A 17,613-nucleotide genomic window follows, 5' to 3' on the forward strand; every position below is an offset into this window, starting at 1 on the left:
GCCAGGCCTTGAACTCCAAAGTCATCTTCCTATGTTGCCTTCACTGTACCAAATGTGTGTTCCAAAAATCTCCACCAACACTACCTTTAGGAGAGTGAACCAATGCTGGGGTGGGGGTGGGGTCAAATACAGAGACTTTGTCCCAGAAGAAACAGGGATCAGGACTGGAGAGCTGGCTCAGTACTAACCTAAGTCTGGTTCCCAGCATCCATGGGTAATTCACAACCTCCTATATTCCAGCTCCATGGAATCCAGCACCATCTCTGGTCTCCATCAGTACCTTTGTTCACGTGCGCATACCCACACAGAGACACAGAGACATAATTAAAAGTAATAAACCTTAAAGGAAGAGTGAGCCATGAGGACCAGACGATGAACTTGAGCCCTGGTAGAACAAGCTAGTTCAGCCACATCAACATAGGAGATAGTTTGCAGAAGAGGGCAGGGGGACCTTTTGCAGAGAGCTGAGTTCTGCTGGGATCCTTGATGGACTGAATCCTGTGTGCTGACAGTTCAGACAAGAACAATTCAGGCAAAGGAGGCAGCGACATTCTGATACTGCTCACCTCGCCCGTATATCCTCTAATAGTCAGGTCGATGCTCTATCCTCCCAGAGTGGGCCTGCCCAGCAGCACCGAACATCTCAGCAACAGAGGATCCCGAGACTGCTGAAGGACTTGCAAGTCCAAAGTCAGGGGCCATGTGCACGGGCCGTCATCCTCCTCCCTCACCAGCACAGTGCCGGCTTGGCTCAAGGCATCCCTTGGTGAGGTCAGCAGACCAAACCACACTTTCTAAAAACAGCTTTCCTGTTTCATCAGCATATGGCCACCTCAGGATCTGCTGATTAACATAAAACCAGAGTAAATGAAGCCAGCCTCCAGCCCTGTTCTAGGCTGGCAAGCAGGGGTCCACCAGAGTCCAGGTGAGCCACAAGCAGGCAGCTCCCTAGCTGGCGGGCATGGCACCCTGTGGTATCTGGCAAATGGCACCTCCAGACTCCACAGGCCGTTTGGGGAAAAACAGAGAGAAGCAGTTCCTTTGGCCCAGCCCCTTAAGATGGAGTCACCATACAGTGTCATGGGCAGGAGGGGCAGGTGGCTCCTGAGAGGTCTGTGGCATACCTGTGTGTGGCTTCAGTGTTCACAGAAGAAAACATCTGGGTGGACTTCATAGAAAGTGATCCTTCACGCAAATTAGCTGCCATCATCAACAGACCTGCTGTGCTCGCTCGCAGGAGCTCATCAAGAGGGGCCTGTGGACTTTCCCTCAGAGAAGGCGGTGGGGAGGTCATGACCCTCACCTGAGATTCTGGCAGATTCCTCCTGCACTTCCCAGTCATCTGCCTGCAGTTCTGCCTAGTTGCACATGACCTTGGGGTCTCAGGCAGTGCTAGAGTAACGGACTGGGAAAGGTCAATGGGCGGGTGGGGGGTCTCCACCTATGCTGGGTGAAAATTTTCCAGTGTGGCTCCTTTATGGTCATCCACAGTCTACAGAAAAACCATCACCCATGTTCTGTAGGCAAGCCCAGCTCATTGATTTCCCAGAGTACATTTTGGTGGACTCATACTGTGGCCTGTCACTGAGGCTTCATAAGGAGTGGGTAGATCCATCTTCCTGGGAAGGAATTCTCAAATCGGACCGCTGCACAGGACTCGGGAGCCTGCCTGCAGCTCCAGTGACACCCTTCGGATTCCCAGGTTGGTGGGAACGAGAGAAGCAACTTCTGCTCCAACAATAACCTCAGCTCTGCCCCCACCAGACCCCTCCTAACAAAATCCGTCAGAGTGCCGAGCCACGTGTCCCAAATTCCCCTGCTGCTCTGTTCTGAGGAAGCTCTATGGCCAGTGGCTTGGTACTCCAGGGCATCATCACCCCACTCCTCTCAAACATCCCAGCACAAAGATCAGCAGCCCCCTGTCTGCATGGACTCTCACCTGGGAGCCAGGAATGCAAGCTGGAGCAAGCTGCAGGGCAGAGAGCCTGCTAAAGGGTTCAGGGCTCTGACTTAGCTGTCCCCCAGCTGCACACAGCTCCCCACGGAATGATGGGTGTCCTGGCCACTCGTCACAGCAGGTGCAAGACAAAGATGCAGGTGGAAGAGAACCGAGTCAGGAGGGGGCGCCAGTGCATGACCCCTGCCAGGGCTAACTGTTCAAGTCTCATTAAGGAAGAGCGTTGTTTCCAGTGGGTTCCTTATCAACAACAGCAACAGTTCACACAATCACACATCCACAAGGTCATCCCCACCCATCACACTCAACTAAGCATCTTCCATGATCCTCCACAGGTTCATTCCGTCCTCATCCCAGGGCTGTCTCAGGCCTGTGACTGCTGTCCCACCTCAGGACATTTCCTCTGACACGGAGGAGGGGCAGACACTGCCTCTATACTGCCCCCTCTAACTTCCCCTCCTGTCCTGACCACTGGGGTTTTGTTTGCACACTGGCTCATCCATTTGTTGTCCTCTGCACACCAAGATCCACTTGAGCAAGCTCTGAGTCTGCCTGTCCACACCTAGAACCCTGACTGGATGGTAGGGAAGCCCTGAGCAATTGTGGGGAGGGAGGCCTGAAGGAGGGGGGGAGATGGAGTCAGAATGGCTGGTTCTGTGAGCTTAACAGCAGGCATGAAGCTCATCTGTTCCTCGGCAAGGATCCAGCTACACACTCACCTCTGGCTCGTTTGATCTTTCTCAACTCACCTAACAAGGGAAATAATAAAACGATGTGTTCGCAGACACAGCAAATTCTGCTTGGGGAGACACAGTCTGCTGCCCCCATGAATGTCAGGCCACCTCGCAAATGTGTGCCACCCTAGCTCCACCCATAGAGCCAGCAATTAAAAATGATAAGGGCTAAGGTTTAAAGCCAGCCTCCTGATAAAAGCCGAGCTTCCTTCTGAAGCGCAAGGTGACTGGGATGCAGGGAGCACGGGATGCATCTGCAGACGTGTCTGCAAGCATGGCTGCATCGGTGCTGCTGGGTCTGTGGGGACAGGAGAGGTGTAGGGTAACATTTTAGACAAAGGTGTCTGAACCCTCCTGGGAAGACAAAGGAAATGGTGCTGATGGCTGTGTGTTCGTGTTCAGGGCGCGCTGGACTGTGGGAGGGCCGCACCACACAATGGCGCTTTGAAAGGAGTTCTGACGGTGAGGTTTGGCCCCTGGTGTAACTGGAGAGATGCACACAATGCCAGGAGCAGTCCAAGAGCATCAGCTTGCTTCATGCTTTCCTGTTTGAGCCTTAGACACATTCAAAGTGTCCTGAAGCCAGGCACAGTGCTCAGCAGTGCACACTTGCAATGCCAACACTCAGGAGGCTGAAGCAAGCGTTTCCCTGTGACTTTGAAGCCATCTTGGGCTAAACAGTGAGACCTTATCTCAAAAAAAATTTAAGCCCTAATATGGAAAGAGAAGGAAGGTGTTTGTGATGGCCCTGAACAAGCCACAGGGATTGGATGCAGTGTGGGCTTTGCCCACAGGTCCTCTGCTCCAGTGGCACTCAGCTCTGCACTGCCTTCCAGCCCTGGCCACTCTGCCTGTAACTGTCCTTCCACGACCGCAGTCTGGTTTTCACACACAACGTCGCACACAGCACACAGGACTCCAGTGCCTGCTGGAATCCTCTGCGGGTGCCCTGCTGCAGCCCAAAGGGCCTCCTTCATCACCACCCCTGACTCCAGAGAGCTCCCTGCCACCACCCATGGAGGAGTTAAGAGATCAGTCCCCAATGCTATCAAGTTGGTTTTACGAGGAATTGGCTTTTAGAGTGCAGGGGCTTATCTGAGTAGTGCTGATCTCACCACAACCCAACCACTGTTGTTTTTATGTTTATTGGTAACAGCTGGGGGTCAGCAATGATGGGTCCACTGGATTTGTTGCTGATTTTAATTTGTATATGACTGGGGCAAACAGTTTGTTAATTTCTTTTCATTTGGGGAAAAAAAAAAAAGTTCATCAATGGGAAAGTAAATAGTGCCAGGGAGCCACAACCCAACCTTTTGTCCATCTGAGAAATGGGGACCTTCCATCCTTGTTGTCTGGAGAGAAAGAATTCAGTTGAGAGACACAGATAGGTTAAGCAGAAGTTTGTTTAGTTAAGCAAAGGAAACCCCCTCTGGAGTGAGCTGCCCAAAGTGCAGAAGAGTCCACTGGGTTCTGCCTTATGATTTTACATTTATTCATTAATTTGTTTGTTTGTTTATGTGAGGGGCAGCACAAGCCGCAGTGTTCATGTGGCAGCCAGGAGTGGGAGTCGGTTATGTTCTTTTGACATATGGATGCCAGGGACCAAACTCAAATCATCGGGCTTCACAGCAGGTGCCTTCATCAGTGAGCTGCCTCACCAGCCAGCCCTGCGTCATGGGGTTTACATTTTAATAGTGAGTTGGGTAGCATACTCATGAAGTAAGAGTGACCCTTACCTCTCCCAAATCATAGTAGACTCCATTCTAAAGTAGTCCTGGAACTCACTCTGTAGACCAGGCTGGCCTGGAACTCACTTGTAGACCAGGCTGACCTCAAACTTAGAGGTCTGCCTGTCTCTGCCTTCAAGTGCTGGCATTAAAAAATGAGCCACTATGCCAGGCTTGAAAGTGTTTCTAAATATAATGAGACCAGACATTTCTGCTCTGTCGGGGAGCAAAGTCAAACCCACAGTATAAGTGAAGTTATAATGACATCAAGTTATTTGAGGATCCAGGCTCTTTGACAGAGGAAAGTGTGAGAGAATGAATGCCTTGTGGCTTAGCCTCTGATACAGTACAGACACCTAGCTTAGCCACAGAGAGACACCCTGACCCTCAGAAGACACAACCAGGTTCTCTACCCTGACGACTCTGTCACTGACAGAGCGTAAGGGCCTGGTCTAATTAGATTTAAAAGCACTCTCAAGCCAGGCATAGTGGTGCACATCTTTAATCCCAGCACTCAGGAGGCAGAGGCAAGCAGATCTCTGAATTCAAGGCCAGCCTAGTCTACAAAGAGAGTTCCAGGACAGTCAGGGCTACATAGAGAAAGCTTGTCTCAAATAATATTAAAATAAAGACACATTCATATTAAACCCACAAGCAGGAGGAACCAGCAACTGGGGAGACATCTCTAGTGAATGATTCCAGACAAGGGAACCCACATGTTATTTATTATTTCAAGGCAGGCAACAATAAAAGGTGAACATGCAGGAAAAACACTTTATCAAATGTAAGTGCAAGTCGTTTTTTTTAGTTTCTAGAATAAATAGTAATTAAATCATGTAAGCTGTGACAGTGAAATTGCTTATAAAACCAATCCTCCCACCATAATTGCTTAGATACCCACATTTTTATAAATACTGGGTAACTTTATCCATTGCTTTTATCAGCAGAATGTGACACCAGCTGTTGGTGCTTCATAATTTACCACCGAGTAGGGTGACAGTCACAAAAGCGTGTGTCTAAAAAATGCACCTCCGTGGGCCAGATGAATATGTAGTCTTGGCGATGTCTCTTTCTGTGGTGGAGCTGGAAATGGCTGAAGTGCTGGTACATCAGGAGGGGCCGGCAATTTAGTTGCCTAATTGATGTTTTGGAAGCAAAATGATGCAGGATACCCAGCAGTGTCATAGGCTCTGTTAACTCTGTCACTAGCCAAGAAAGTCTGTGGCTGAGTCAGGCCTGTCATCCCACCCAGCAGGACCCAGGTGTCTGACAAGTGTCAGATCTCACTAAGCCATGGAAGGGCCAGCCGTGCAAATCCCATTTCCAGAATGTTCTAATGTGGAGGGGGAGAGTCTTGACATGCCAGCTTTCTCTGGTTCCTTCATTGCACTCAGCTTTCTTGGGCACAAAAACAAACCAGATCCAAAGGACTGGGTGTCTACACTGACAGGCAGAGGCTGGCGTGAGGCAAGAGGTGGGAATGCGAGAGTCTTCTCACAGGTAGAGGTTCCTGCTCCCACTGAGCCACGAAAGCTCTGCATGGGGCAGAAACTGTCAGGAGTGGAGGTTGTCCACCTGGGTTTGGAGGGCTGATGCTCATCCATCCTTTTTCTTGGCCTCCAGCTACTTCTCCTGGAAGACAAAGGCGACCCCAGTGAGGTCTTTACTGTCTCAGGGCTACTTGGGGCCCAGATGCTGTGCCTGCCATTACAGATTTTCAACTGCTGGCCACCCTGACCGTCTTCTCTCCTCTTACAGTCAAGTTCAGCAGCTGCTTGGGCACCAAAGGGACGCAGTATGAGACCAACAGTTTGGACTTCAAAGTCGGGGCAGATGGGACAGTCTTCGCCACCCGGGAGCTGAAGATCCCCTCAGAGCAGGTGGCCTTTACTGTGACTGCACGGGAACGCCAGACTGCTGAGCAATGGGATGCCATGGTGCGGCTGCTGGTAGCTCAGACTTCATCCCCACACTCTGAACACAAGGTAAGAGGAGACAGCACAAGCAGGCAGGTCTGAGTCCAGAGCCAAAGTGTCCCCTACGCTGGGCGGCCCCAAGCAGAGCCTTTCCCTGACTCCTAGAAGATGAAGGTTGGCAGATCTTTGTCTGTGCCCATCAAAGGCATGGCATCACCCCAGCCTCCACACCATTCATTCTGAGGCAACAGAGTCGCTCTCATGGGTAGGACATCTGACAAGCACCCCGGGCCCTGAGCTCAGTCTACTAAACTGCCTTCTTTGTTGTGTTTTGAATGAGTCGCCCGCACTTCCACCCTGCTCTACAAACCACAAATTCTGTGTGTAGCCTGGGCTCTGAGTGTTGTGCCTACTAGTAGCTTTCAAGGCCAGGAGAGCTAGCAGGCAAAACAGATGAACCACAAGGCTGGGAAAACCAGGGTAAGTTTAGTTCAGAGCTACAGAGACATGGAGGGAGAGCCAAAAGGAGAGAGGAGAACAGACAGGAAGAGAATGAGATGGGAGGGATGGGGAGAAAGGTGAGGAGAATGAGAGACAAAGGAGAGGGGACAGCAGAGAGGAATGATAAATGGGGAGGGGGAGGAGTGATAGAAGATGGGGGATAAAGAGACAGGGAGAGCCGGGCGTTGGTGGCGCACGCCTTTAATCCCAGCACTTGGGAGGCAGAGCCAGGCGGATCTCTGTGAGTTCGAGGCCAGCCTGGGCTACCAAGTGAGCTCCAGGAAAGGCGCAAAGCTACACAGAGAAACCCTGTCTCGAAAAACCAAAAAAAAAAAAAGAGAGAGACAGGGAGAAAGAGGTGGAGGCAGGAAAGGAGAGAGGACTAGAGAGAGGCAAAAGGGAGAGAGAGGGAGGGAGAGGGAGGGGTGAAGGTCAGTCATGGAGGGTCAGGAAAATGAAGAGACGTGAGTTCTCCTGTGGTGTCTGCAGTCTGTGCTCCCTCTCAGCCCCCAGCTGTGTCCCTGGGAGATAAAGGGGGTGAGGGCACCTCCCCCATCCTGGTCCTGAGATCACTCTTCTCCTGCATTGTCCAGCAATCTGACCAGTCTCCACGCAGCCTCCGTGACATCCTCTCTGTTCCATTCTTGCTTGTGCTGGGAAGCCTAGGTAGCTGTATCTGCCTCCAGGCATCAGAACTGGGGCAAGCAGAGAGTTTGCAGCCTGCAAGCCTGCAGTAGGGAAACACTGAGAAAACCAACATGCTTAGAGGAGAGCATGGCAGGTCCCTCAAACTCTGTGTGGTTCCATAATCACAGTGCAGCGTAAAGCAGGCAGCTGCAAGGGGGCTCCCCCAGGAAACACTCACAAAACCTGAAGTTAGCTGAACAAAGGTAACCACATTCTTTTATACGGGTTTACCCGGAATCTTACATAACTGAATGCACCTTTGAAAGCCTCTTAGTGCGAGAAAATCTGCACATTTCCAAAAACCTATCTGACCAAGGAACTCTTTGCAAAACAGCTTGCAGGGCAGGTGTGTCAAGGAATCCACCTTGGGTTTTGATCTTTTTTTCTTGAATCCAAGTAGGAGCAGAAACTTAGGAGGATATTCTTTCCCACCATGGTGTGAAAAGCAGGTCAGGAGAGCATTTTTCTGGGTACGGGAACCAAGCATCTTAACATATTACTAGTGTACACACACACACACACACACACACACACACACACACACACACACACACACTCCCAGACAGACAGGTGTGGCTGCTCGCTCTTCCCTGTGTGTTCTTCATGCACGACTCTCTGTGCCAGGCTTGGCCATTTCCCCTCTGCGCTAGTTACTCCTCTTGCTGCCGTGTGAAATGCCTGACAAGAAGCAAGCTGAGTGAAGACCAACCAGTCTGTGGCTCACAGTTCAGGAAGGCACAGTCCATTATGGAGGGGAAGCCATGGTAGCAGGAAGGCAAGGGTGCCAGGCACATTGCATCCACACTCGGGAAGCAGAAGGAGGTGAATGGTGACCCTCAGCTCCCTTCCTCCTTTTTGTTCAGCCTAGGACCCCAGCCATGGGGTGGTCCTGCCACTGTTGGGGTGGATCTTCCCATCTCAGCTAACATAATCTGGAGACTTGCTCACAGACACGCGCAGAGGCTTGTCCTCTCGGGGATTCTCGATCGTATCAAACTGGCAATCGATATTAATGATCACAGCTGTGGCTTCCTGAGTAGAGCAGATCCAGGCTCTGGATTGTGATGCAGAAACTCTGGACCTGGTGATAAAAACCAGGCTCCTTACAGCCCGTCAGAGGCTTGGGGTAAAATTACTGACTGAGAATAGATCAGTGTCTTTCGTTAGGCTTGTCCCTGAAGCAAGCTCAGATGCATTGCTGCAGTTAGCGGCTTCTAGCACTCCACACCGCAGAAGATAGCCTAGAAAGGGACCAACAAACACCACAAGGGACACAAAACTGTGTCCCAGGCTCAGAGGGCCTGTGAGCCCAATCACCCCTGACCATGACTTCAGGTGACAGCAGCCTCTCCAGTCTTCCACTGCGTTTCACATCTCTCTTACTGCCAACGGCCTGCCCTGACTCTAGAGTTCCACTCCCCACTCAAGGTGACCCCCGTTCCTGGTGTTCCCGTCTGCCTGCCGCAGCAAAGGCAGGGCTCCTCTAGGGAAGATTTTGGTTCAAGCTTTAAATCAAATCTCCTTCCATATACAATGTCTAGCACTCAAGTGAAAATAACCAAACATATGAAATGGAAGAAGACAAAATTAGTGAAAATCCAGGAAAGCCACAAATCATAGCCGAGAGAGCTGCAAAAAATGGGACTGTGCTGAATGTGTTCACAAAAACTGAGTAGGAGCTTTTGACAAGACTGGAAGAATTTGGAATTGAAAAATATGATAAGCAAAACCAAATTTTTGCGGATAGATATTGATATCAATGGAAATTAGACAGAGATGAAGAGAGAATTCCCAAAGCAGTTATTCAGACTAAAGCATGGTCTACGCAGGAGGAAATTCTGGCAGGAGTGTGTTTGGACTACGGGAGCAGGAGCTACACGGAGCGGCAGGAAGGTCTGTGAAGACAGTGGGAAATGTCCCACCTGGACACAGACCTGCAGACACATATCCGGGAGCCCTAAAACCTAGGCAGCCCAAAAATAAAGAGAAACTCAGTTCACACCTTAAAACAGATTAAACCTGAGCTTGAAAGAAGAGAAAACGGAGTGGCGGTGGGAGGGAGAAGAGCTGAGGCTTGGGGTCACAGGAACGTCGGGGCTGTAGTTAAGGAAGCTTGTTTGTACAGGGCTAAGAGAAGGGAGGAATCTGCTGTTGGTGAAACGACCCTTTACCACATAAAACTGAGTAACAACATTATCAAACAAACCAAAGCTTTAAGAAATTGTTATGAGTTAGTTCTGTGGACTGGTTAAGGTTAAGAATGAGGTGAAGTAAAGGATGGATGGTTGAGGTGGAGAATGGGTGAGGTGAGGAGGGGTGAGGTGAGGAGGGGTGAGGTGAGGAGGGGTGAGGTGAGGAGGGGTGAGGTGAGGAGGAGTGAGGTGAGGAGGGGTGAGGTGAGGAGGGGTGAGGTGAGGAGAGGACAGGTGAAGGATTGATGAGGGTTCAAGACAGGAAGACAAAATGGTGTGTTAACAGCACATGTGGGAAGGAAACTCTGAGAAGTGGCTGCTGGCACCAAAAAGACCTGAGACACATTGATCTGGAGCAGAGGCTCTCAACCTTGCAACCCAAAAAAGACCACCAGAAAACTCAGATATTTATATTAGGATTCACAAGAATAGCAAAATTCCAGTTATGAATTAGTAACAAAAATAATTTTATGGTTGGGGGTCATCACAGCATGAGGAACTGTATTAGAGGGTCGAAGCATTAGGAAGGTTGAGAATCTCTGCTCTGGAAAATTCTGGCATCCAATTTTAATAAAGTTGATCATTCCTTACCCAGAATGCTTGAGGCCAGACAGTTTCAGACTTCATCATATTTTAGAATATTTGCTTAAGACTATAGTGAGGCATCTGGGGACACAACCCAAGGCTAAACACAGACGTTATCTATTTCATCTACATTTGTACACTTAGCCTGGAGCTGTGTGTACATGTGTGTATGTGTGTGTACATGTGTGTATGTGTTGTGTATGTGTGTATATGTGTGTGTGTTTACTATGACTTATCATATGAGGTCAGGTGTGGAATGTTCCACTTTGAATATCATGATGGTGCTCAAAACATTTCAGCTTTTGAATTTTTTGATAACAGATGTTCAACTTTATTATATTTTGATAAGATAAAAAATACTTATTCTAGGGACTGGAGAGATGGCTCCATGGTTAAAAGTGCTTGATGCTCTTGCAGAGGACCCAGGTTCAGTTCCCAGCACCCACATGGTCTCTCATGCCTCCCAGCAACTCTGATTCCTGGGGACCCAGCCCCCTCTCTGGCCCTTGCAGGCACTGCACACATACAGTGCACATATATATTTGCAGGCAAAACACTTGTCACCCATCATAAAAACAAGTATTTAAAAGTTTAACAAGTAAAACCTTCCTTTAAAAATACTTACTCTAAGCCGGGCGGTGGTGGCGCACGCCTTTAGTCCCAGCACTCGGGAGGCAGAGGCAGGCGGATCTTTGTGAGTTCGAGGCCAGCCTGGGCTACCAAGTGAGTTCCAGGAAAGGCGCAAAGCTACACAGAGAAACCCTGTCTCGAAAAACCAAAAAAAAAAAAAAAAAAAGATTAAAAATACTTACTCTAAAGTCTTTGAAAAATCACTGAAAGTCAAAAGATTGTGTGTGTGTGTGTGTGTGTGTGTGTGTGTGTGTGTGTGTGTGTGTGTGTTCAAAGATAATAAATTCAGAGTGCAGGAAGGAAAACAGAACAGATGGGCTAATATATTTCTCTTGGAGTAAGATGGTATGCTTACAAATATCTCGGTAATTATAAAAATGAAGACATGTTAACATACAAATAAAAGAAAACATGTTGACAGACTGAATAAGTAAAAACCCTGCTAGGTGCAGCTTGCTAAATACACATCTCGGAAGTGTAAGAATGGAGACAGGTTGAGAGTAAAATCCTGGGGGAGAACTGTGTAAATAACCAGCAGAAGAAAGCTGGAGGAGCTCTGTTGACGGCGGACAAACAGACTGGAGTGCAGCCTCGAGTGGGGACAGGTCATGGAGACCAGAGGATACACGAGACCCAGGGTGGCGGTGCACGGATGTGACTCCAAGCAGTTCAAGTTGATGGGAGTAAAGGGAGAGATAACAAGCAAGAGTGCAATTCATTGTAAACGTTAAAAGGCATCCATCTGTGAGTACAGACAGACATGCGAGCTCCCGTGAGGAAACAGGAGGGGACCACACAATCAGGAAGCTCAGCCTTGTGTGCTAAGGGCCCCCCACTTCTCACTACAGACAGACCAGTTCCAACCTTTAACCCAAAGTCTCACCATAGTCGCAAGATTTAAAGTCCAAATAGACATGGTTTATAAGGTTGATTGGTTTGTTTGTTTGTTTGTTTGTTTGTTTTTAATGTCAGAGCAATTAAGCTAAAAATCAATCGCAGATAGCTGAAAAAAATCCCCATACATCTGTAAGTCAAGTGAAAGCCTCGTTCTTATCCCTGGGTAGAACAGAACTGAAATGTAAATTAGGGAATATGTTGACTGAATAAAAAAACTAGTGGGATACACCCAGGTGAAATGTCTGGGCTTCATGGACTGGGATAAAGAAAGGAAACTGCCTTCTAAGTGCCCGTCCCTAGAAACTGCCAAGAGGGCAGAAAATGAGGCCCAAGTAAAAGAGAAAAATAGCAAAGAGAGAGACAGAGAGAGAACACAGGAAATCAGAAAGTCGTAGAATCAGTGACAAAAACAGGCTCAACAATGATGAAGCTCATCATTCTGGGTAAGAAAAAAGACAGAAGCAGCAAACACCCAATTCTAGGATAAAAAGACAGTGCTGACCGGTCACATGGACTCTAGGAAATTATGTGAGGGGAGTGTGTGCGATTTTTGCCAAAAGCATTGACAGCCAATAAACAAAGTTTACCAAAACTAACGTGATTAAAAAAAAAAAAAAACTCATCTCTGTTATTACACTTGATCTTAGCCAAAAGGCAAAGAAACAGCCAAATTTATTATTATAAACAAAATTAAAATCTGTATCAAGGGAACATTTCAACTCTGCCAGTAGGTTCTCCCTTAGCTATGAGGAGAAATTAAGATTGATTCCACATTAACTTATCCAGAGAGTTAAATGAGAAGGTTAGTCCTGTAAACCCATGGACAGCGTGTCCCAAACCAGCAAAATCGTTGCTCAAGCGAACAGGACTCACGTCTGGAACTCAACATGAGTTATTTCTAGGCAGAAAATTGTCTTGCCTGACAAAAGCCTTCTCCAAAACCAGCAAAACTATGTCCCAAACCAAAATCTAAAACTTACAGAATGCACAATAGAAAAGATAACCATGGATCAATGCTACCTCTAAATCTATATAAACAAAACATTAAACTTCAATCTAGCTGTGTTTACATAGATTGATAAATCACAAGTGAATTGTATTTATCCCAAGAATATAAAATTGGCTTAGTCTATGCAGTTCATAGAAAGATTAAGAGATTGCTCTACATATCAATTACTAAAAGTTAACTTCTGTCCCAGATATTAGAAATTTTTGGGTTATTAGGAGAGACGTGGCCTTACAGTGGTTCACAAAGGGATTTACCAACTCAACGGTGACCATCCAGTCAGCTATTGAAACAAGGAAAGGGGCCTCCCACCTTGTGCACTGAAGGTCCAAGCTAGTGCTATAAGACAAGAAAAAGAAATCAAGATAAATAAGGCTAGCACTGAAATGTAAAACCTGAAGGGGCAATGGGTAAGTCACTGGAGTGATGGGTGAGACTAGCTGGATGTGGAGAAATCATGCTGTGTGCACCAACAATGAACTCCAGCAAGTGGATCTCAGCGCCACTCAGTAGCTCACAATATTTATTGAGGCATTTTAAAGGTCTTTTTCTTGTAATTCCTGGGAGACTTCATATCAAGAGGACATTAATTCTACCTTGTGCCTCTGCTCGGTGAATGGCAGTTGGACCCCAACTATCTCCAGTCACTGCCAAAGATTCCTTGGGGGACGGAATTGACCTCATTGAAGAACCACAGGACTCAGCAGTTAAAGGAGCTTCAGGAGCAAAGATTCAGAGACAAGAGAGGGCAGAATAATAAGCCCAGAAGAAAATGTTTACATTTTGCTTACATTATTTACATGTGTGTATATATGCAGGGCACACATGTTGCAGCATACATGGAGAGGTCGGAGGAGAGTTTGTGGAAGTCCATTCTCTCCTCCTACCGTGAAGACTCCAGGGTACCAGGCTTGGCAGCAAGTCAGATGCCTTTACCTGCTCAGGTCCCAGCCTGGACTCCTGAGAGTCGAGAGACTCCAGCATGGAATAAGTCTCAATCTACAACCACCTGTGAAACACAGTCCGTGGAGCACTGGAGTCCCAAGGCGACTCTCATAGAAAGGGGCATTGAAGTGAATTCTTCAAAGACTGTTGCCCAGGGACCCCCACATACATACATACATACATACAGACAGACATTTTACATATACATATATATATATATATATCTTCTAATACATATAACATATGCATATATATTATATATGTGATTCCAGGAATCAAAATGAGGGCCTTCTCCCATTGAGTCACACCCGAGGTCCCTGTATTTTACATGATTACACTAGTTCCTATACAACATATTCAAGTTCACCTCCTGACCTGCAATATTTAAAGACTTGACCTGTGACCAGGAGGGAAAACTGTGCTGTCCCCACTTAATAAGGTGGGAATAATCAAGGAAGACACTGATGTTGACCTCTGGCCTAATATATATATATATATATATATATATATATATATATATATATATGCACATACATGACACATATACATTATACACACTCCACACCTGCACACACATATGTTACACACACACACACACACACACACACACACGCAGATGTACCCACTCACACTATAGCCCACAGATACACACACTACACAGAAATACACAGGCACATACACTACACATATAAACTTCACAAACATACACTACACACACATTGCACATCCAACAGAACAAAAATGCACACCTAGAACACATACATCACACACATATACTATACATATATACTACATATACACTACACATTTGCACACATAGACTACATACACACTACATGCACACATATGCTACATACATACTACACATACATGCATTGCACACAAGTACACAACACATGGACACACTACATGCATGCTCACATATACATTACACTTGCACACAGGCATACATGCATATGCAACGCACAAGCACACATACACACTTAAAAATACACATGCCGAGGGCTTCCTAGCAGGGCTTAAAGGAAGTGAACTCACATGGAGATGCACCCCAAGCAAGCGTCCTGTCATAGAAGGTTCTGGAGAGGAGAACGGCTGCCTGTAAAGCAGCGTGCACGGAATGATCACGCTCTGGGAAGCGCTCGTGGAAAGGGACCTTGGAGTAAATCCCTCAAGGGCTGTCGCCGGGGATCCCCTAATTTCTCGGTTCTGTTCATTCCATTTCTCTCCCGCGTCCAGCGCCTCCCCATTCATTATTTTAGCGACTCTCCATGGCTCTGGGTAAAACCGACAACTTCACAGTGAGATGAACCATAAAAATTTGGCAACTTCTCTCCTCCCCCAACCCCCAGCAGCTATTAAAGGCCGCCTTTCCATGTGCGGAGCGAGCGCTGCTCAAATCTGGAAGAACGTCCTTTTGTGCAGTCTTGCAGGAAAGCCGATAGCAATTCAATTAGGAAATGCAAATGAGGTCACATATTTCCCAGAGGAGCGATGAGGTGCCCCTGAGGAATCCGAGCGTCGCGGCCTCGCGGTAAATACTGAAGATGAAGCTTCCCTCGCCGTCGTCATCTGCCCGGCTGGTACAGAGCTTGAATGTGGCGATGGGGCCCATGGGTACAGTTTGCCAAAAAGACACTGTTGTTTATGAAACTAATATTGGGCCTTCCAGCACCTCAGCACTTTTGAAGGATCCGCTCACAGGCAGCTGCCAGCTACCGCGGGCTCCAGCTACAAGGGATCAGTTGTGTCTCGGCCTCTAGTGCCGTAGAAGGTGATCCCATTTGAAGATGGATTTTACAATGGGTTAGATCCCTGTAAGAGGGGTGACGCTGTAAAAGGGGAGTTTTAGACACAGACACACAGGGAGAACTTTGTCAGGAAGTGAAAACAAGGATAGAGTGTGTCTCTACACCCCCAGGATTGCCAAGGACCGTCAGCATGCCAGGTAGGCAGGGAGTCAACCTCTCAGCCTCAGCCAGCACTTTGATCTTGGGCTCTGGCCTCCCACTGGGAAAGAATAAACCTTTGTTGATTTAGGATCCCACCCCTGAGTCCTCGCCAGGCCCATCATCCCATCCCTAGGTCCATCATCCCATCCCTAGGTCCATCATCCCATCCCTCAGGTCCATCATCCCATCCCTCAGGTCCATCATCCCATCCCTCAGGTCCACCATCCCATCCCTCAGGTCCACCATCCCATCCCTCAGGTCCACCATCCCATCCCTCAGGTCCATCATCCCATCCCTCAAGTCCATCATCCCATCCCTCAGGTCCATCATCCCATCCCTCAGGTCCACCATCCCATCCCTAGGTCCATCATCCCATCCCTCAGGTCCATCATCCCATCCCTCAGGTCCATCTTCCCATCCCTAGGTCCATCATCCCATCCCTCAGGTCCACCATCCCATCCCTCAGGTCCACCATCCCATCCCTAGGTCCATCATCCCATCCCTCAGGTCCATCATCCCATCCCTCAGGTCCATCTTCCCATCCCTAGGTCCATCATCCCATCCCTCAGGTCCAGTACTCTCTTTCTTCCTGGTCCATTACCCTCCCATTTTGTAGTTCACTGCCACATCCACAGGGTCCATCACCCACTTCCTGTCCCCTCACCTCCCATTGTCATGGTTGATAGTTTCAATCTTGTTTCTGCCACTGAGGCTCCCATGTTACCTGTGAAAAAATGGAAAGAGGAGTTCTTGTTAAGAATTAGTTCCAGCTGTTCCCAGAGGTCATCAACACAAAGTCCTTGTAGTCCTTCTGGCTGATCAGTGTCCTAAGAAGAGGCTGTGGCCCTTGTAGGCTCCACCCTCTGTGAGTTCTGGCAAGCTGTGAGAACTCTGTCACTGTCCTTGGTGTCTTCCTGAAGAGTAGAGATCTCCATGGTCCTGTGAGCTCAGACCACATCATGCACCACTACTCCACAGGTCTGGGCTCAATGCCTGGGGACTGAGAGATACATGTGGTCACTGGTTCACATGTCTGTGAATGTCGGCCAGTGTTGCTAAAAAGCCTTATGGGAGATGGACATGGGTAGAACCACAGCCCAAGAGCACCAGGCCCCACTAAGATCCATCAGTGTCATAGCCCCATGTGACCCATGATAGAGGGTCACTATACTGTGAGGGCTGCAGGAGATGCACTTGAATGTGTGTCCTCAGCTCCTCCCAGCCACTGCACTGTGACAACCATCAGTCCCAGCACTGACTGTGGAGCTATCTCCAGGTCAGTGTGAGTCACAAACCACTGAAGTTCAAACTTGGGTGATAGTCTCAGAATTGAACAGTGTTATAATCCTTTGCTTCATAGTGAATGACAGGCATGACAAGAGGTATGAGGACTTCATAGGCACCAGGGCCAGCTGACTACAGGGTCAATGGTGCATTCTTCTGCCACTTGCCAATCACGTCACTGTCATCATGTCAGTTTCTGCAATTGCCGTAGACCTGGGAGCAAGGTGACAGCATCAAGAGTCTGCCAAGATGCAGCCATCCTGCTCCTTGCCCGGCCCACAACAGTTTCGGCCTGTCTATAAAGTGAGGATGATAACACCCATCCAGTCACTCTGAAGACACCATGATGCGTAGTGATGGCCCCTGAGTCTGAACTGTGGACCCTGCTGGGCAGAGTGACCTAAGCATCCCGCCCAACGATGGCCAGCAAAGGGAGACAGGCCTAGGGGATGCCCACAGAGGAGGTCAAGGCCCACACAGTGGCCATTGTCTCTCACACTGTTGCTCACGGTTTCTCATTAGAGGCGTGTGTGTGTGTGTGTGTGTGTGTGTGTGTGTGTGTGTGTGTGTGTGTGTGTGTGTACATGGATGTGACCTCAG

At 48.3% G+C, this 17,613-nt stretch overlaps 1 protein-coding gene across 1 annotated transcript in view; it reads left to right on the plus strand.

Moving 5' to 3' along the window:
• The window catches only part of Cdh4 (cadherin 4), a 485,154-nt gene that overhangs the window by 348,807 nt on the left and 118,734 nt on the right, over positions 1 to 17,613 (plus strand). Inside the window, exon 3 of the mRNA XM_028885363.2 lies at positions 6,177 to 6,403. Within this exon, the coding sequence (XP_028741196.1) occupies positions 6,177 to 6,403 (227 nt within the window). The remainder of the gene's footprint in view (positions 1 to 6,176; positions 6,404 to 17,613) is intronic.

Source organism: Peromyscus leucopus, chromosome 4 (assembly GCF_004664715.2).
Source record: "Peromyscus leucopus breed LL Stock chromosome 4, UCI_PerLeu_2.1, whole genome shotgun sequence".
Taxonomy (NCBI): domain Eukaryota; kingdom Metazoa; phylum Chordata; class Mammalia; order Rodentia; family Cricetidae; genus Peromyscus; species Peromyscus leucopus.